The 21,138-nt window shown below is 37.7% G+C and overlaps 2 protein-coding genes across 6 annotated transcripts; one reads left to right on the top strand and one right to left on the bottom strand.

Moving 5' to 3' along the window:
• Nucleotides 1-361: 361 nt before the first annotated feature.
• Nucleotides 362-15,070, top strand: LOC131300341 (7-hydroxymethyl chlorophyll a reductase, chloroplastic). Of its 4 annotated transcripts, none has more exons than XM_058326122.1 (20): nt 362-558; nt 679-781; nt 1,680-1,764; nt 2,515-2,626; nt 4,530-4,614; nt 4,728-4,769; nt 4,917-4,995; nt 5,459-5,510; nt 5,607-5,669; nt 6,378-6,475; nt 6,948-6,983; nt 7,066-7,127; nt 8,864-8,891; nt 10,443-10,522; nt 10,695-10,764; nt 10,846-10,903; nt 11,275-11,339; nt 11,421-11,515; nt 11,650-11,784; nt 14,854-15,070. In XM_058326122.1, the coding sequence occupies exons 1-19, from the start codon at nt 381-383 to the stop codon at nt 11,738-11,740; spliced, it is 1,482 nt and encodes a 493-aa protein (XP_058182105.1). In that variant the 5' UTR covers nt 362-380; the 3' UTR covers nt 11,741-11,784; nt 14,854-15,070. The 4 variants fall into 4 exon arrangements, with proteins under 4 accessions (XP_058182105.1, XP_058182106.1, XP_058182107.1 ...); XM_058326123.1 differs by lacking the exon at nt 14,854-15,070 and adding an exon at nt 13,220-13,582; XM_058326124.1 differs by lacking the exon at nt 14,854-15,070 and adding an exon at nt 11,875-12,141.
• Nucleotides 15,071-17,356: 2,286 nt separating this feature from the next.
• On the bottom strand, nt 17,357-20,559 carry LOC131300343 (probable indole-3-pyruvate monooxygenase YUCCA3). 2 transcript variants are annotated; one of them, XM_058326125.1, is made up of 3 exons: nt 19,574-20,559; nt 19,109-19,483; nt 17,357-18,197 (listed from the first exon to the last, which is right to left on the bottom strand). In XM_058326125.1, the coding sequence occupies exons 1-3, from the start codon at nt 20,279-20,281 to the stop codon at nt 17,964-17,966; spliced, it is 1,317 nt and encodes a 438-aa protein (XP_058182108.1). In that variant the 5' UTR covers nt 20,282-20,559; the 3' UTR covers nt 17,357-17,963. The 2 variants fall into 2 exon arrangements, with proteins under 2 accessions (XP_058182108.1, XP_058182109.1); XM_058326126.1 differs by having other exon boundaries at nt 19,109-19,480.
• Between the last annotated feature and the right edge of the window lie 579 nt (nt 20,560-21,138).

Below are 21,138 nucleotides of genomic sequence, written 5' to 3'. Positions count from 1 at the left end.
GACATTTACACTTTTTTTTTGTCTTCCAGCAAAAAAATTAAATTCACTTTCAACACTAAAATTCAAAAAAGGAATGTAGATGTAAAAAAAAGAGTGTAAAATTCAATTTCTATTTTTTTTTTTGATAAGTGATTTGTAAAACGCTATTCATAAGCAAATAAATTACTAAGAGTGGTATATTTTTGGTAGGAATGAAACTAGATAGTATAATTTCTTGGTAAGAAAGTTTCCGCGGTGCCAAGATCTTTTTCCATCTTTTTTCTGTACGCTTCAATTGATTAAAAATTGATTAAAAGAATGTTTGAAGTCTAATCACACTATTAAATAATTGCCCTCCAAGTAATTTAAATCAACTGTTTGCCCTCATCCCAGTTGGCGATATGACCGTTTTCTTTCATCATTTATTACTCCTACTGCTTGTGGCGCAGAACAAATCTGGTAAAATCTTCTCTTTGGCTCTGTTGCCAATGGCCATGTCTATTCTCTCTTCCAAGCTCTCCTCCTCCTTACCCTTCACTTTCTCAGTCGTCGCTTCCTCAGCATCTTCTTCACCTAAAGGTACTTCCACACTACTCCAATTCCTCTCTCTCTCTCTCTCCGTGTGTGTGTTTGTGTGTGGATATATCTGTATATGAACAACAATTTTGTGTAGTTTTATTGATGCTTTATTGGAGACAGAAGCAAATTCGAGCCCTAATTCGGTGAAGTTAAGAGATGACTGGAGAAAACGGTCCAGACCCATTCCTCCCGGGGGAACTTATCCCGCCAAGGACCATTGCAGGTTCACTCTCTTTCTTCACTACTAAATGAGTAATGACAATCCTTTCCTTTCTTGGGATAAAAAATTCTATAACCACAAACACTTGCCCAATTTTTTTTACACACACACTCACATTCATGTGGGGGGCGCGCACACACTGGAGGCATGGTGTGCGTGGGTCCCAACATGAATGTGACTGTGTGTATTGTGGTTGTGTAAGTGTGTGTGATTATACAAGTGTGCGTGGGTCCCAACATGAATGCGAGTGTGTGTATTGTGCTTGTAGAAGAGTTGTCTCGGGATCAGGGTGGGGTGTGAGGGCTTGATTGAAAGTCTTTTGGTAGATTCGGGCAATTTTTTTGGTAAAATCCAAAATCCCAAAAGTTCACAAAAGATATAAAAAAAACCCCTCAGAAAAGACCATTTTCACAGTCTTTGTTTCCAACTTTGGTCCATATAATAATACCTTTACGTTTCCTCTTGTCAAGACCAATGATTAATTCTAAAACTTTTGATTAGAAGCTAAACAAAATTTTACTACTAAAACATTGATAATACCCTCTTACTTTAAGAAAAAACTATTAGGGCAAACTCAGCCTCAATATTAGTAAATTTTACTTTTTGGATGTTGTTTCCTGAATCAGTTTTTAGTTTTGAAGAACACTTTGAACTTGTTTGGTTGACAGTTTTTGAAACTTGTTTTCAGAATTCTTTGAGAAATAATTTACTGTTTTGAAATTACTGTAAAGATAATTTTTTGAATTATTGAAAACAATTTCCACTAGAGAAAAAGGCTAAACAAAAATGGGCATCAAATTTCGAAAATTGTGAACAGAGGGCAGATGGATGCTTTTGTTTGTAGTAGTTTTATCAGAATGATGTCTGATGATGGTGTTGGAATTGTTGTTGGTTTTGGCAGTAAATGCGGGTTGTGCGATACCTACTATATAGCCCATGTGAAGAATGCTTGTGCTTTCTTGGGAGATGGGATGTCTAGAATTGAAGTGAGCTCTCTCCCATTTCTCCTGATTATTGTTTGGTTTATGGTTTTTGAGTTGGTCTGTAATTATGGGAGAAGATTCCCCATACACAATCGTCAATTCTTGGCTAGAGGAGCAGCTTTGGATGAGCATTTAACTAAAAGTCAACAATATAATTTAATCACTAATAACGACCCCTCCAAACAAAAGTTTTCCGTTGCAATCTGATATTGCCGAGTGGAACAATACAACGTATTCAAGGTGTCAAATGAGCTGGTCAAGTGGTCAGAGCGTGAGACTTCTCTTCAAAGGGTCCTTTTAGTTAAATCTCAAGGGTGAACCTATGGTTAATCTTATTCCTCACTCCCCCTTAAAGTTGCTACCTGCCCGGTAATATTTGGGACAGATGGATTACATGTATGTGACAGGTTACTCAGGTCCATTTCCTTAACACCCTCGTGAGCATAACAATAGAAAAACGAGTACTTCTTTTTCTCTTTTTTCCCCCCTTCAGACGTCCCCTATTTTTGGAACAGTTTTGCTGTTCAGGATTTGATTGTTGTTGTGTTAATGAATGTTGTAAACTGCAGGGATTGCTCAGAGTCCCAATTTCTTGTTCACTAAGATCATTTTTTGTGACTATGAAACTTTCGTTGTGGATGCCTTTATACTGCAAAAATGTAAAAATTGACTTACGTTTCAATAAAATTTATATCCTTTTTCCATTGTCAGTGAAATTGTCAGGTTAATATTTTTCATCTTACGCTGCTTCAGGGCATGGAACCTGTGGTCCATGGCCGAGGGAGGAAAGGAGATTCTTTGGATGAAGTTTACTTAGGGGTCTATGAGGAACTACTTTATGCTCGTAAAACTAAGCCTGTGGAAGGTAAGCTTGTGTATGAAACATTTAGTATTGTATGTGAAATTCCTTTTCCGTAGCTTTTCACTTTCTGCTTTTTTATTGAGTTATTTTGGATTTTTCAATATTGCCGTGGATAAGTTGTATGAGCATTGGATATTAACTTGGTAGCATCCTCCCAAAAGTGCCTCTTGTAGTTGTATTTGAAGGCTTCACAGCAATAAGACTCCCCAAAACTTGGAATTGGATTGAAGGGGATTCGTGTACTAAAACTGTTTAGGCTCATCCCAGACCGGTTATATAACACATCCTAAGCTAGTGTATGAACATTTTGGGCATCTCCAGTTTCTACTCTCCATTCATCCAGTTGGTTCTTTTTCTGTTTGTGTCATAAGTGTGTTTGTTCCGCTGGAGGTTACTGGTCCGGTGGTCCCTGTCTTCTGGTTCCTGTTTCGGTCATATTTCTGGGGAGTGATAGACCTTGTCCCACATTGGTTAAAAATAATTCCCAAACTGGACTGTGAATCTTGTGAGTCTCTGTGCCCATTGCCTAATGGTTTTTAGTTGAGTCAGGAATGATGATATTGGAAAAATGTGAAAGATGACAAGGAATACTAAGAGAATATAGATTGGATTGATATGTTTCCTTACCTTGTAGAAAAGCAATAACAAGCACTTATGTGACGGTAACATGGGACAAACAACTATTGACCTATCATACTGACATCAATGGATGCTTCTGATCGTATCTATCGTAAATATGTTATTTTCAATTTCAATTGTAAGCATTGGATGGACTATATAAACCTTTCTGAGGTCTTAAGGCTGGTTGTGATCTCTCTTGTAGCTCTGGAAGTTACATATATTGTACTATCTTACCATTAGATCCTTTTCCATGGCTTTTCAGTTACTAGTATTAATACCATAGTTGTCAAATCGTGAATCGAATCGAGAATCGAAATGGTCATTTTTCGAATTGTGAATCGAATCGAATCGTGAATCGCTCTGATTCAGTCATGACTTCTATAATGCATAGAAACCTATGCTTATTGATTAGGGTAACAACAATATATACTACAAATGAAAGATTTGGACCTAAATCAATAAATACTTTCTTCTAAATGATGATTTGATAATAACGTGGAATATTAGGTAAGTTGCTTCTATTGCAACTACCAAGAGATGATGATTCGTAAAGCCTACTTATGGTTTTTTTTGTACGAAAGAGTTATAAGTACAAAACAAACCCTTAGAAGGCCTTCCATTTATCTTCCTCATTTTCGATTCACTCTTGTAATAAATCTCTTTTTCTTATTATCTATCCATATAACATAGACAATAGACAATAGATGACATATAACAATACTAGACCTTAAAAAAATATTTGAACCCTTTTCAAACAAAAAAAGAAGCAAAACAAGAGAAAAATGAATTTCGGAAATTTTAAGTGAATCGGATGATTCACTATTCACTTACGATTCTCAGCTATTTCCGATTCGGCAGCCTATTTGTATCGATTAGCCACCGAATCGTATCGAATCGTACGATACGAATCGTAAATCACCGATTCACTTACGATTCTCAGCTATTTCCGATTCGGCAGCCTATTCGTATCAATTACCCTCCGAATCGTATCAAATCGTACGATACGAATCGTGAATCGTACGATTCTGACAACTATGATTAATACCACAACAAGAACTCAGAACAGCGAAAATCTCTTGATGAAACCAAATACCTTAACCTTTTGTCCAACTACATTCTGTCACCTGGTTTTGTTCCTATTAAAATTAAGGCAGGCACTCCATGCTTCATTATCTTGTATGAAGGTCCATATAGTGGTGCGACATTGGCTTCTGCAGTGATCTTGTGGTAAAATAATGGTATTCCGGCTCGTTTATTTGACCTGCTTGAATTTATCTATTGGTAGGAGCTCAGTGGACTGGGATAGTAACAACAATTGCCATTGAAATGCTGAAAGCAGGCATGGTAGAAGCTGTCATCTGTGTACAGAGGTAGTGGGCTTAATAATGATCTGCTTGCTGTTTATTGTCTTGTTAAGCCGTTTTGGTGCTTCTTTATGCCTTGTTGTTTTGTCATCTTGGCCTTCTGGGTTTATATATTTCAGTGATCCAGAGGATAGACTCACTCCAAGACCTGTTTTGGCAAGGTTTGATCTCAAATGCTCAATTTGCTTGCATAATTTGACTGCCTGCCTGGGCCAAAAAAACAGAAAAAAAAAAAGGAAGAAGGAGTTTATCTACCATTTATTTGCTTCCCCACTTGTGGTCTTATATCTACCATATATATCCAATAGGACACCAGAAGAAGTTCTAGCAGCTAAAGGTGTCAAGCCGACGTTATCTCCTAATCTCAATACCCTTGCTTTAGTTGAGGTGCTTTCTATTACTTGTATCAATAATGAAATTGTCCCTATTTGCTTTTCCCTTTGCCCTTATTGTTAAAGTTTTATTAGTTCCACAATTAGTAGGCTATACTGAACTCGTTCTTGTACTTATTTCTTAAGATCTCTTTCGGTTCAATCCTTGTGGCACTTATTAAGATCTCTTAAGATCACTTATTCACTTCTTAAGATCTCTTTCGGTTCAATCTTTTCTTTAACACCCCCTAACCCACCAAAAAGGAGAAAAAAATATGAAGTGAAATAATTTGCAGTTGATTACTTGCGTTTTTCATCATTTCTTTTGGGTACGTATTGCAAGATTTTGTATCACTGGCTTCTTTCGTAATTATTAGGATCTTTTCAAAAGTATTTTCTTGTTGAGAACATATAAAGAGGTTAATCTTTTTTTTTAATGGCATAAAGAGGTTAATCTAACACATTTATCTGGACAACAGGCAGCAGGCGTGAAGCGTCTACTCTTCTGTGGTGTTGGTTGCCAAGTGCAAGGTATGGCTTTTGGTCATGATTGGTATATCGTCCTTTAAGTATTTTCTTTGTTGTGATTTGAACAATTGTAATGCAGGGTGATTTCTTGAATTGCAGCATTAAGATCTGTGGAGAAGCATTTGAATTTGGAGAAGCTTTATGTTTTGGGGACTAATTGCGGTAACTAAAAGTTTGTCACACTTCCCCCCCGCCCCCCTTTTCTTGTTTTCACCGTTCTCATGTCTATGGTACTCTGGTGACATCCCATTGATTGCATGCGCAACATGTGGGAAGTGAAATAATGCTGGATATCAGTCTGCAAATGACAAATTAGTGAATGAAATCGTAGAGTAAAGATTGTTCAGTTAAAGAACTCAGGATTTATAGGATCAACGTTTTCTAACTGCATGAATTACTGAAACGGCTCTGCTTTATGCCACACTGAAGTAGAGTACGAGATGTGTATTTGCATGCAGCATTGGGCATGCACACTCGGTCTTTCCCTGTGGTAACTAATACCACCTTCTGATCCTCTCCTGCTATCTTCCAGTGATTATTCTCCCCACTTTATTTCATCTGTAATAGGTCTGATGATGAAATAGTTCACAATGAAACCCTAGTTCAAAGTGCCATATTGATCAAGTAGTATAGTCTCTTTATTTTTGGATGTGTAGTACATCGATCCATGGGCATGGAAAATGGTGAACTGGTATCAAAAGTTATTGAGCTTTATTTTTTATCCTTCTCTAAACTAAATTCAACATAACAAACTTCATCAATTGGAAATTGAAGACTTGATTCGTATGACTTTGCAATGTTTCATGAAATTGGGTTTTCAACCACTCCATATGATCCCACTCCATACTGATACATTTTTTTCTTTCTTAGTGGATAATGGGACTCGAGAAGGGCTAGATAAGTTTCTGAAGGCTGCCAGCAATGAACCAGAAACAGTTCTTCATTATGAGTTCATGCAAGATTACAAGGTTAGATTTGAAGCAAAGTCCCACATCGCTTGGGTACCAAAGTAATATGAAGTATATAAGCGTGAGGGCACCCTCACTTCAATCGCTAGCTTTTGGGGTTGAGTTCTACCCAAGACCGTGTAACAGGTCAATGATGACAACTTTTTCCGTTTTATGGAATTCTTTGAAAATTTTGGTCCATAGTTTTCGTTTCCTTTTCTTGCATCCCTTGCCTGCATGTGGGTTGTCTTTGGTGCTTGTAGATTTTCTCTATCCACTCTCTGCTCGAAAAAAGAAAAAAAGAAAACTATGAAAGCAATATGCTATGTTGTCTACTATTTTGTAGCTGCCAATAGTTTGCATTTTGAATAGTTACTATGATTAGCTTTAACTGACACATATAGTTGTAACTTGTACCTAGAAAGCACGATATCCATTTGCATTATCAACCCATGTTATTTAGAGCCTTATACTTTTTAGATTCTTTTATCAGGTCCATTTGAAGCATTTGGATGGGCGTATTGAAGAGGTAACTTGTTTCCCCTAGTCTCTCTATTTAGTTTTGACACCTTCTACACTGCTGCATCCAACTGTAAATTTAACTAAAGCAGGTTCCGTATTTCTCTCTGCCAGCAAATGAGTTAGTTGATGTTATTGCACCATCTTGTTATAGGTACTCTTTTAATGATCTCTCACTCTTCCACAATTATTCAGATTTCTATGTCAGCGGTTACCTTATAATCAGGAAATTCCATGCTATTGTGCCATCTTTACAGTTATTTTTGCCGCTCTAGCCTTAACTTCTTCCTCATTATATCTGTTAAAAAAAAAGCATCTCATCGTTGTCCTGAGTTTGAAATGAATGGCGCATGTTCTACTTAGTGATGATTGGTACCACGACCATCTTGCATCCATTAACATTGAGAAGCAGAGAGTTGTGGTGGAGGTTGTTTCACAGATATTTCAGTTTAGGCTCGGTGTTAAAATTTTATGCACCTAAGAATTGACAAACTCCTGAGTGAGTTTAGCAACCATGACAGAGTTAAAAACTTTTGTACTCTATAACACAGGTGGATCGAAAATCTTATATGAAGAAATTTAGGAAGTTTTGTTCCTTTCAATTGGAGTTTGCTGGGGTGGACATGGTGTAAACCTAAATGACTTCCTTTACATGTGAGAAGTCTGCTGTTAGACTATATAGGTAACTTTTACTGTTGTGCATAGGGGTGTACATGGTTCGGATTGGACCGGTTCAATAGAAATCCCGGAACTGAACCATATCTAACGGTTCCAAAGAATTGAGAACCGTAACCAGACGGTTACACATATGGAACCGAACCACAACCAAACCATTAGACCGGTCCAATTTGGTTCAGTTTCCAGTTCCAAAACCATGTTAGCATCCAAAAAAAAAACATGAATAGCATACACCTAGTTCTTTAAAATAGCTAACAAAATAGACCGCAAAATAATTGCAACAACTTCATTAATCTTGAAAACTGAATTTGTCCACAAAATTGTTCCAACTTCTTCATAAAACTACTACAATTAAAGCAACCTACAAAATAGATCTAGAAGCCCAACAAAATAACTAAAACAAGTACTAAAATATTCTGAAACAATACCTTGAACAACAATAGGAAAATAGTAGGTAAACGGTCCGGTTCGGTTCGAACCACGGTTCACAGTTATGGAACCAGGGACTGAACCATATCCGATTCTAGGTTTTTTAGAACCAGAATCAATCCATTAAACTACAGAGCAATCCAAATAGACTGGTTCGGTCGGTCTGGTTTACCTTTTTTTCAGTTTTCTTGGATGTGCAGTAGGCAATAACCGGTTTTTTTGGTTTTCTTGGATGTGCAGTAGGCAATAACACCTTGAGTTAATCTCCAGCTGCAAAATTAACGTCTAGCATTATGCCATGTGTGGAAGTTATGGTTGGATGTTAGACGAGTGCAATTGCGTGTCTGAAAATAGAACTGTATGAAAAGAATGTGTTTGGAAAGTTATGATAGAGATATATAGGTTCCTTTTCTAGTCTTGTTTCTTTGAATATGACAATTGATCCTCAGTGGAAATAACTTTTTTTCCTTTTTGAAAATGCCTTAACTTGTTCGTGCGTGTTTGTGTGTTGCATGATAAGTGTCATATTCATCTATTGGAGATCATGAATTGCCTTAAGAAGCAATACGAACCATTTCTCACGTGGAAGTTTGTTGTATGGACTGTTATATGAGATGCAGCTATACTTTGATCATTGTCTCCCTTTGTGAAATGTAACTGGTGTCACGATCCTTCATGGTAGCGTTCAGTTACTACCAATTAGCATATTGGTAATATTATCATTCGTGCTGCTTATTCTTCCATTAAATCTTTTCTTAATTTGTTGAACTTCTCGTATTGCAGCTGTTTTGACTACACGAATGCATTAGCGGTGCGTTTTTTCTTCTTTATCTGAAGAGATTCCTTTTTATCCTATCTATTTTAGTTTTTGTTTACTCCTATATGGTGGATTCATGTGTTTATATTTTCTGTCATTCTAAAAACTTGGTTTTCGTGTTTAACTTGAAGGTTTCAAGTTTGATAATACTGAAAATGTGATTACCTAAAGCTAACTTAATCGTGTACGCCAAATGTTCGGCGATTTCATATTCATACTCTGGTTCTGAGTTTTGTCAAGCTTTATACACCATTTGTAATGGAGAAAGGAAGGGCCAGCTAGCATAATCTTGAAAATTTTCATGTTCCACAACGTGGTGCACCTAAATAGAAGAAAATAAGGACCGGGTAAAGAATAGGGTACACAAATCACATGAGAGTTTGGTGCACTATATCCTTTTCCATCACATTTTCCACCTTCTCCCATGAGTAAAATAGAGATGATTGAAGCTATCAAGATCGACCACAATCAAGGGTATATCTGTCGTCGTTTAAACTCTGTTATATTGTGATTACTTAAAGGAATTTCCAAGCTTCATATCTCCCTAGTCCTCCTCCCGGGAAAATGACGGTCCAGGATGTATTTTGATAATTAATACCCGCCAAGGACATGCTGAGAACATTTGTTAATGCTGAAAATGTCCTTGGCGGATATTAATTATCAAAACACGTCCTTGGCAGTCATTTTCCCCCTCCCCTTCACAACCACTTTTGTCAAGGTACCTGAATTATGCTAACGGTATAAACAGTTGCATGGAGAATAAGATAGGAAAGCTACAAGTTGTGGGTGCGTTAGATTGTGCCTGAAGACAATAGGAAAGTTTATGAATATCTTGGCTTGTAAGGACACTCAATTCTCATTGCTGCTTGTGTTGAACTTCTAAACACAAAAGAATATTGCATGTCCAAGTTCCACCTATTTGGTATTAGTATATAAAGTATATTTCTCTGAAGTGTGGTATTAAGGATTCTATAGTACTAACCATGGAAACATTGAACACCTAGCTTACTGTCCAGCAGTGAGTCTTCAAAGTCTAAACTTGTTCTACCCATGAAACCTTGAGATCCCGTTTGTTTTGGGATTTTGGATTTGGATTTGTAGGTGATGAGTGTAGAGAGAAATAGAGTAATGATTGGAGAGAGATAGAAAGAAAAATGAGAGTAATGATTGAAGAGAAATAGGATAATGATTAGTATTCAAAATTCAAAACCCTTAAACGAACGGAGTCTGAGGTTTTGAGTTTTGGAAAGACGTACCACAGTGGAACTTGGATTGTTTGCATTGCTTTCGATTTATAGGATTCCACCTTTGAAGCTCATCTAGGTCATATCAAATTTTTCTCAGTTTATTTTGTCAGGATTTTTTGGTCTCTCTCTCTCTCTCTCTCACACACACACACACACACACACATTAGCAAGCATGCATGCATGACACCTCTGGGTCACCCTGTTATCTTTTTCTTTAAGTAACATAAGATAAGAAAACAATCCGATGGTTCATTCTTGATGTTTCTTGACATGGCATAATGCTGCTGGGAGATTGCAGGATTTGGTAGTGGGATACATGGGTGTGCCCAAATATGGTGGAATTAGCATGACACAACATCCACAGTATGTCACTGTCAGGTAAATCTGAGCAGATTTGTCATGATCAAGTCTATGCTACTGCTTTCGAAAAAATAAAAATAAAATAACGGTCTCTGCTGCTGCTTACTTGTTCACCTTATTTTTCACTTACCCTAACATGGAAACAAGTTATTGTATTGCTTTGATTTGATTTTTCCCATTGAAATTGCAGGAATCAGCGTGGTGTAGAAATGCTGAGTCTGGTTAAAGGCCTTTTGGAGATTACTCCAACAACTACTAGTGTAATATTCTTATCTTTGTAACATGTCATTATCTGTCAAACTATTATGGAGCAACTGCCTTATGTTGTTTCTTATATTTAGGGTGATCGGAGACCTTTTGTTATGGAGACAGTAAAGGCAGATGATAATGCCAAGTTAGGTATGTAGTGGTTACTTTTATCATTATTAGAAAATGTCCATTTTACTTAGCTGAGAAAAGTCTTGGATTTTCTTCTTTCTGCTATGCCCAATGTGAACTATAAATAGGAAAAGTGAAACCAGAACTCAATTTGATTTGGCCAATTGGCCATACACTAATCTCTGCTATTATAGTCTAGTTCTTGTCTTTTCTCTTGGAATAGTTGGGCCCAAAACCATCAACTATTGTAACATTCATAATTTACTGCTATTCTGTCTCCTGTTGGAAAGACATAAAAGTACCCTCCAAATAAAACTGCAATTTTGTGTCTTGTGAATTCAATGCAATTGTTCACAAGTTTCCAAATTCTGAAAATTTGTATTTTGATGCAGGGATGGGTCCTTCTAAGCCTGCTCCAAAATTGATTGGGAACTTAATAGCATTCCTGTTGAACTTGGTAAGTATTGTTTTTAAATCTGCAATACTGGTACCAGAGGCTGAAAATGACTTGCATTCTGATTTGGTTCTTTTTGTTCAGATTGGTCCAAAGGGTCTAGAATTTGCTCGTTATTCGCTCGATTACCATACTATCCGAAACTATCTGTACACAAATCGTTCATGGGGAAAAGAAAGGTATCTTCTGATGATTAGGGCCTCAGATTGCTTAACCACTAAAAATGAAATTATGACAAAATAATCTCAGATACTGATCACAAAACATCAGGCTTTAGATTGCTGCTAACTTATGAATGTTGTAATGGGTGCAGAGCGGATAAGCATATGCCTTCTTATGCAAAGAAACTTGTTGCCATGTACAACCAGAATGGAGAAATTGATCAAATGCTTTCCAACAAGTGATTGTATGTGATGGAATCTGTGTCAGAAATAAACAGCACATGTACGTAAAAATTATGAGCGGAAATGTGATTTTGTGTGTTTTTGTGCCTGTTCTATAGGATGTCTACTTTATCTTCTCCTACGTGTACCAACAGCATTGGATTCCCAACAACTTCGCATGGTTTGAGGTGTTCACCAAAACAAACAATATCAGCTAGGATCTAGATAAATGGTTATACATGGAAAAGAAGTTTCCTGTGACTTCTTAGACGGTCAAGGGAATTTCTGCTCAGTGTCTATGGGAAAGTAGGGATGATGTTGTTGCAACCTAAACCAGGTTTGTGTTTTACATACACATGGGAACCCTGTAATTGTATTGTTATGACAAAAATTGGAAATTGATAATCATGTTTTCGAAATTTAGAAACTTTTTGATCATTATATCCATCATAGCAACTCCATAACTTATTTTGTGATAATTGCTTGAACTCACAATATCTTAGTGTACAATTAGATACTTGACAAATCAGTTTTAAACTTTCTTCGTGATTGTTTTCATTTTTAAATGGAAGATATAACCTACTTGCTGAAAATGTGGAAAAGTAACTTGTAAATTACATGCCTAGCACAACTATTGGACGTGCCAATGATAGCCTTGATTTGAGATGAAGATCAAGAAGGGGTGCCTGATCTTTAGACAGTTTTGCTGCTTCCAAAATATTGTCACTTTGATATTTAGATATACCTGGACAATGTATCTGAACAGAACCATGAAATAATATGTATCAATGTACCCATCCCCATAATACTAATTACTTTTATTTAGAAGCAAGAACCAAAATCTGAAACTAGTAGATGAGATTATTGAGGCTATCGTACATCAAGTTGCTTGAAATGTCTAAAATACCAGAAAGACAAAGAAGTTCTTGCTGTTATGAAAGATAAATGTTTCATCAAATTGTTAAAACTCTTGAAGACTGCGTCAAAAAAATGAGGATTAACAAATAGATTTACAAGAAACAGGCCTGGTTATAAGGGTTTCTTTGTCACTGAGAAGTAGGGATCTTGGATAGTGTTTGTGGTGGTCTATCTCAAGAGAGATTGGCTGTGCAGAGTGAATGATTAGTCAGCTGTAATGAAACTCGACCAGTCTCTTGCTAGTTAGGCTCAGTTGGAACTATTTTTTTTTGCTCAGTTTGAACTATTTGCTGAAGTTTGAACGATTCGATTTAGCAACTCAGGATCAAGTCAGATATTTACAATCTTGCTTTATAAACGTTTTGACCGCCATTAGGCTTGTTTCTGAACTGGCGCAATGTTTTCAGAATCCAGCTTTTTCAGAATCTAGCTTTTGTACCTTCATTCTACTTATCCATGTGAAATACATTAACTCTTGCTCGATTCTCCTGCTCTTGAGTTAGTTCAATATGGAATTCCTTTAGTTGTATGCCATAAAGGGAATACCTTTAGTTGTATCACTTGTATGATGTCTCTGTGAAGGCTGAACCATGGTAGAGACAAGGCTGGTTTTCTTTAAGGTCAATTTACTCTGTTAGCAATGGAGCATAATGAGCTTGAAAGAGTGTCTGATGTTGAACGTAGATGTCCAGTATCCATGCACTTGTGCATCAACCTTCATTTAAAGGCTTAATTTACCATTCTACAATTTGTTCTCTCAATTTTCTTTGGTTAGTAGTATTCAGTTTCGTTTTGTTTCTGGGATTCTTTTATTTGTGAAGGTTTCAACTTTCAACTTTCCTCTTTAATAGGATTATTATGGTTAAGACTATAAAGACGATTTGGTATTTGAATTAATAAGCTTTGAATTTAGAGAATTGAGAGCTGACGGCTTTTACGTGACTACAGTTGTTGCGTTTGTGCACTTCCGCTCTAGCTTTTTGGATTATCTCCATCTCACGGGCCATCTTTCAATCTATTCTGAAGATTTTGAGTTGATACATATTTGAAACTGCTTGATGTCAGCTGTAAGTAGGTCCGGTGTTTTTGTCCATCATTTACTAGTTTGACTTCAATTTGAATTGATTGTCGTAATTTAGCAACTCACTGACTAAAGAGGCTCTGTTTAACCAAGAAATGCCGGAGCTAGATCCTGGACCAAACCCTCAATAGCAATTAGTCGTGCCTACAACAGTTGACAGAGCTTTTCTAACATTGAAATTGTATCAATTGCACAAGCGAATGATGATTTTGGTAATGATGCAATTCTGGCAGTTAGGGATCAACTTCAAAGATGAGAACTCACCTAGGGAAACTTTAAAAGCTTATTTATTGGAAAATTATTAGTTTTACTGTACTGAAAATTATTATTTTTAAAATTTTCTTTAACGTAGTATGCTCAGTTTTTCTTCGACCCCACTAGTATTAGTGAAATTCCAGGAGCCGCTATTGTCCATGAACTACTCTGTCTACTGAATAACTGGTCATTCTTCGGGGGACCATGTGATTTGTCAAGTTGGATTTTGATGGCCTGGAAAACTAGGATGTAACCTTGACTGTCTTGTAACCCTAGAAGATAGTTTAGTGAGAATTTGATGGTTGCCGCGTCCTTGTGTTTCCTCTCTTAAGTCACAAAGAAGATCAGAAAATCCCAGGGAAAAGGACAAATGTACAACTGTAGTTCCCATGTTACCAGTTGGAAGCTAGAGCAAAATTCAAACACTTAACCGATTATTGAGACAAGTTGAAGCATGAATCCAAGGGTTGGCCCGGTGGTCAAGGCCTGAGACTTAGTGATAGCTCCATCCTAAGGTCTTAGGTTTAAAACCTCTTGGGTGTCATCAACTCCTTTGCGGCCAGTCCTCCAATTTTAATTGGGTTTTCCAGAAATGGGCGGTGGAATAGTGCCTGTAGAATTAGTTCAGGTGTGCGTAAGTTGGCTCGGATACCTGAGTTATCAAGAAAAAAGTGAGACAAGTTGAAGCAAGGAGAAAATTCATGTTGGGGTTTGACATTGGATTATACTACTGTTTCTTGTAAAATAAACTTTTTGTGTGGCAATGAAGGAATTCTGTATGGGACATTGAGATAAAGTTCTTTCTGCCTGGTTTAATCAAACAGCATGGAGACTCATATGGGATGTCTTTACATGTATTTTTTTTTCTGTATTTCAACAGGAAATATTCATCTCACTTATTGAGCAATGAGAGGAAAGCAAATGTTGTTGGATCTGGTGGGAAAGGAAATACAGAGTAAATGGCACAAGCTAGTGCTATCCTCCTGGTTATATTTGGTTATATGAAAATACTATAGAGGCTGAATTAAGAACCTTCTTGAGATATGAATCGTGATTCATTTTACCTTAATAGAAAAGAAGATTGAACTCTTGGAAAATAGGTCTCTCTCAATTCTTCCCTCTTGCTTGCTGATTTTCTCTTGTGAATTTAATTTAAGGATTCAATGAACTTGAGAAACAGGTGAGAAATGGATGGTAGTGTATAGTTTTTTTTGTCACAAGCTGTCGGAGATTACAAGAATCAGAGTTACATTACACTGGAAACAAGTCCACAATCCCTATAAGCCAAATCCGACTATTACCCAACTAATAGTCCGATTAAGGGGAGAAAAAATCCAACAAATACAAGGGAAGTAATACCCACACGCATGCAGGGAGATTTGTACTCCTGATCTCCTAATGAGATGCAGGAGTCCAACTAGCCCCAGTTGATAGTTTGACTATGAAGCAAGGAATTTGTGGATGGAAATTAAAGAATGGAGAATTCCATGGGGTAGGTTTTGGGATCTGAGGAGGCTCATCTATTCATTTGTCCCTTGGAATTCAAGTCATTTATTCCTAGAGGCCGCGTTGACTATAGCTACTTGTGGGATGTGGCACACATGCAGTGTGTTAATTGAATCATGGTTTAGAGTTTCGGTCAAAGAGATTTCTCAACCACAAAACCCCCTTTTATGAACCTTTTTCTTTTTCTTTTCCCTTTTTTTAGTATGTGGGAGGATGTTGCATATTAGGTTTTTTTTTTTTTATAACCGGATGTTCGGACCAACTTGCGCACTTTACACATTAGATTACTTAAGGTATTGTTCGGATAATGAATCTGCAAATGGATTTACTAGGGGATAGTAAAATGATTTAAGGACATATTTGTAAGAAACAATTTTAGCATGGTCTCTCCATTATCTTCTTAAATTTTCCTTTATCTCTTTCTTCCCTTCACCCCGTTCACCCCTCCATAACTATAAAAACTGAATAGGATCATACGATAAGCTCAGGATTTGAAGAACGAAGCAACTCTTTATGTTTTTTTGGCATCAAAGAAGAACATTATATATATAAATGAGAAGAAAGATTACAAGGATTTAGCAATTACAAAACAAAACAAAACAGTGCTATCGCCTAAGATAGAGGGCGCTAACGACATGCGAAGGCCTTGAAGCTTAAGGAACAGAACACAGTGTGAATAAATACATCCATTCCACAAATACACCTGAAGACCAGGTGTATTTATAAGAAACAATTTTAACATGTGAACACAGGAACACGGCAGAACTTCATGAACAACTTGAAATCTTGAGCTTATCGCACCAAACCGTTCATCTTGTAGAACTCCCAATAAACATCATCCATGCGAAAAATCAACTTCATCTGTCATCATTAAACACGTTTACAAATAGTACTTTGTTTCCTATACGTGCCTTTCTTTTCATGAAAAAATGCAGTTTGTTTCTACGTTTGTAGATGTCCAATGAGCTGATTTTTTGCACGTATAAACTTCATCACGTGTTATAGAAACTGAGCAGTCCAGATTATCGGAGTCGGCTCGATAGTGAGACCCGCAAGAGGATTACGGAAGGGTCTGGAGAGGAGCTGATCCCTCTCTCCTAACATTGCTACGTGTACAATATAATGTGGCATGAAAAAGAACACAAAAAACAGAGAGCCCTCCCCAGGGGGAAATCCCAAGTCGTACTGGTTTGGGCATTTTTGTAAAAAGGAAGATGAGGCTTTTTGATTTTCTAGTTTTAAATACTGTGTAAAATTTTCATGAATCCAAGTGAAATGACAAGGACTCTCTTTATCTTTATCCAAGTGTATTGAATCCAAGGCTTTTTGTTTTTCTCGTGCATTGAAATGATAAGGACTCTCTTTATCTATGTCACGTGAACATCCCCGTGTGTGATAGAGAATTTTAGTCCACCGAATTGGACTTTTAAACACACGTTAGCGCTCAATCATCGTACCGGAGTTCATGTGACACAGGCGACTCTCGGCTTTATGCCAGAGTATTCTTTACCCCGACTCTTTTGTAGGGTAGATTATTCCATGTGGTCACCACATTGTGTTGTGCACGGCAACATGGAATTTCTATGCACATTGCCTTGGCAAAAACAAGTGAAAAGTCGGCATCACATTGAAGGGAATAGTAATGTTTAGGGTATTTACGGCACAAGGTCCACCTATATTTAGTGGGCCCTGGGGTGGACCAGATTATGGATACAGAGCCCATGAGTTGTATTAATGACTCTCTGGACCAATTTAGAGAGAGAGAAGAGAGAGAGAGAAGAGAGAGAGAGAGAGAGAGAGAGAGAGAGAGAGAGAGAGAGAGAGAGAGAGAGAATTGTGCTATTCAATACACTAGGATAAAGATAAAGAGAGTCTCTATCATTTCACTTGGATTCATGAAAATTTTACACAATATTTAGAACTAGAAAACCAAAAAAAGCCTCATCTTCCTCTTTACAAAAATGCCCAAACCACTACAAAGGCTTTGGGATTTTCCCCTGGAGAGGGCGCTCTGTTTCATGTGTTCTTTTTTCATGCCACATTATATTGTACACATAGCAATGTTAGGAGAGAGGGATTGGCTCCTCTCCAGACCCTTCTGTAATCCTCTTGCGGGTCTCACCATCGAGCCGACTCCGATAATCTGGACTGTTCAACTTGTATAACACGTGATGAAGTTAATATGTGCAAAAAATCAGCTCATTGGACATCTACAAACGCAGAAATAAACTGCATTTTGTTCGTGAAAAAGAAAGGAACATATATGAAATGAAGTACGATTTGTAAACGTGTTTATTGATGACCGATGAAGTAGATTTTTCGTGGGATGAAGTTTATTGGGAGTTCTACAAGATGAACGGTTTGGATTGTTAATGTCGGTTCGGTAATAGGACTTAGAGGAGGAGTATTGAGAGAGAGAGAGAGAGAGAGAGAGAGAGAGAGAGAGAGAGAGAGAGATCATGTTGTTAGCAAAGTCCAGCACAATTAGCAATGTGATTTGCATCTCCGTTGGCAACCACCAACAGTGACAGAATGCTGCTTGTGCTTAGTTTCTTCTTTCCAAATCCTTCCAATGTCATTTGCTATTTTAATGGCATCTAAAGAGGCACCAGAGAGACCTCTCCTTGTGAAACCAACTGCATATAGCCCAGCTTTGCCTTTCCATCCATTTGGAAATGAAGATTTAGGGATCCCATTTCTGCAAAAGAATTCATTTTCCTGAAAAAAAAAAAAAAAATCACATATTCCAAACAAGTTTAGCCTCTTTTAAGGAAAAAAAGAAGAAGAAGAGATGAATACATAGGTCAAACGAGCATCACACACACAAAAGGTGCCCCACATAGGTCTTCCCCGAAACTCCCTGGTAACTAAGGTAAACAACGTAGAAAAAGCACCCATTTTTTAATCGGTTCCGGAAGAGCGAAGGCAAAGGGGAAGTTTTGTTAATATAGACATTAAGGTTCTTGAGGTCTAGAGGTTTGCCCGGTCGTTAACTTTAGAGCCCCAAAATTAGTCGAGGTGAGCACAAATTGGCCGGGTTATCGTGAAAAACTTAAAAGGGGCATATTGGGTATAAAAAGGATAATCAACTTCTATTACCAAAACAATGGCCCAAAAACAACTCTGCCTCATGGAAATACAAGTCCAACTATAGAAAGAGCACAGTAGAAAAAACTTGTAAAATATGTTTAAAATGAGAGACATTTATTCACGGGGCCGCTGTAAAGAGGCTATTTACGGAGCCACTCGATCTCGTTTGTTTTGGTAATCAATGGTTGAGATACATTTTTATATTTTGATCTGTAATAAATATTTCTGACCGATCTGGATCATCCAAAATACTTTTGGATGGCCGAATGAGCTTCATAAATTTTGTTTACGAAAAGCTCGGTAAAGAAGTTTATCTGGTTTAAAAAACAATTGATAACCAAACATGACAATAACACCACCAACAGAACCCAACTACCAGATCAGAAATCAGGGCAGGAACAGAGAATCTACAAAAACCCAACTTCCATAACTGTCGCATGAATCCATGTGAAGGAAATAACTAATACAGTTACATACACTGCATATAATCTAGTAGTATACAAATATAATATAGGCTATCAGTTTGAAGGCAGTCTCACCTTTAACCAAGAAGGAACATTGCTGCAATACCCAGTTGCCAAAATGACCGAATTGATCTCAAGATTTTCTCCGTTAACAAGCTCGACTCTGCCGGGCGAAAACCTCTTGATTCCAGGGACCACTTTGATCTCACCAGATCTGATCTTCTGCAAAGCACCAATGTCCAGCACTGGGGTCTTTCCCTCAGTGTTCTTGAGCTGTAAAGGGCCTTTAGATGGCCTTTTTAGACCATACTTCTCTATGTTTCCAAGAACTACCCTTGCTACTGCTAGCAATATTTTATCGACTACCCAGAGTGGAAAGAATTTCATCATCGAAACTGCTATGTCAAACGTCGATTTTCCGAGGATTTCTCTGGGCAGGACATGAACCTGCTAAATAAACATGCACATTTTATAGTTATAATCGGTAATTCATACTAGTTTAATCCTAACAGGGTAAAGGATATTGATTTGATGACTAACCGAACTCCGGACCACCATCGATGGAATCGCATTGTGGTGGCAAAGATCAAGTGAAACCTCCATGCCTGAGTTCCCGCAACCAACCACCAACACGCGTTTGCCTCTGTAAGTTTCGCCAGACTTGTAGTCACAAACGTGCATGACTTGGCCTCCAAACTCCTCCAAGCCTTCAAATTCCGGCACAACCTTCTCTGCATTCTCACCGGTGGCCACTACTAGCCACCGGCATATGTACTCAACCTCCCCCCTTGAAAAACCATTATCGGTGTTTCCAATGGTCTTGACTCTCCACAAGCCGCAGGTTTCATCGTATGTGGCTGACAGCACGTTTTCATTGAATTGTGGATTAATGTCGAAATTCCTTGCGTAGGATTCGAGGTAGTCGAGGAACTGGTACTTGGTGGGGTATTCGGGGAAGTTGTCGGGGAACGGGAAGTAGGGTAGCTGACAAAATTGCTTAGGGAGGTGAAGCTTGAGGCGATCATAAGTGTGGTTTTGCCAAAGTGAGGCAATGCAATTGTCCCTTTCAAGGATGACAAAGGGGACTCCTTGTTGTTTTAGGCCAGCACCAACTGCTAGTCCCGATGGACCGGCCCCCACAATGACCGGTCCATTTATCAATATACACCGCCCAGGGAAGAAGTTTTCGTGATCGAGATTTTCAATCATGGTTGGTATGGGATGATGATCAGTCGAGTAATGCATCATTCATCAAGAAGTATGCACCTGGCTGCCAGGAGAAAGGAGGTCAGGAATTCAACTCCTCTTTCAAGGTGTTAATCTAATTATTCTAACAATATTGACTTTCGCCGATCAAAAAACAGAAGAAGTAGTATGTCTTAGGCAAGTTTTAGATGGAAATGGTATTCAAAGGAGCAATCTAAGTGTGGAATGTGGTTTTTAGCTACTTTGAGAAATGGATGGGACCAAAGAAGAGAGGGGAAGAGAACAAGGCTCTCCTAGTTTTGTTGGTTTTGAAGCAATGTGTGGAGTGGGTTTAAATAGGGAAGTTGGCCATATGAAGAGCATGTGATTGGGTAATGTGATTGGAATTGAAAATGATGCTTTGAGGGGTCTTCCCAAATCATAGGCCTATGCTTACTTCCTTTTGTTTATTGCATATTCATATCATATATATAGCGACGTTTTTTTATTAACTCATAAGTACTACTGCTATGCCATTTCCTTTTAACTCATAGAATCAGTTTGTTTGACCGAATCAAGCATCTGATTTTGAAAACAAATTTATGGTATTTGGTTAAAATATTTACAACCCGGATTAAACATGCGCCGGATATATAATCCCACAAAGTATGGGATACATTACCTTGGGAGGAGTGGGGGGATTATCTCTCTGATTACTATTCAACCTGTGGAATTGGTCGGTGGAATTAATTCAAAAGTGCTACACACACAACGGTTGTGTAAAACACAACACACAACTAATCTCTAACCGTCCATTGCTGTAATAAATGGTCAGGATTCGTTCAAACTCTTCCCCATAAAAGTTCAACTTTTTCTTGGAAGGGTTTTTTTAAAATCTAGACCGTCCAAATACATCTGGA

This window comes from Rhododendron vialii, chromosome 9a, assembly GCF_030253575.1.
Source record: "Rhododendron vialii isolate Sample 1 chromosome 9a, ASM3025357v1".
Taxonomy (NCBI): Eukaryota; Viridiplantae; Streptophyta; class Magnoliopsida; order Ericales; family Ericaceae; genus Rhododendron; species Rhododendron vialii.
This window is presented reverse-complemented; position numbering and strand designations above follow the sequence as displayed.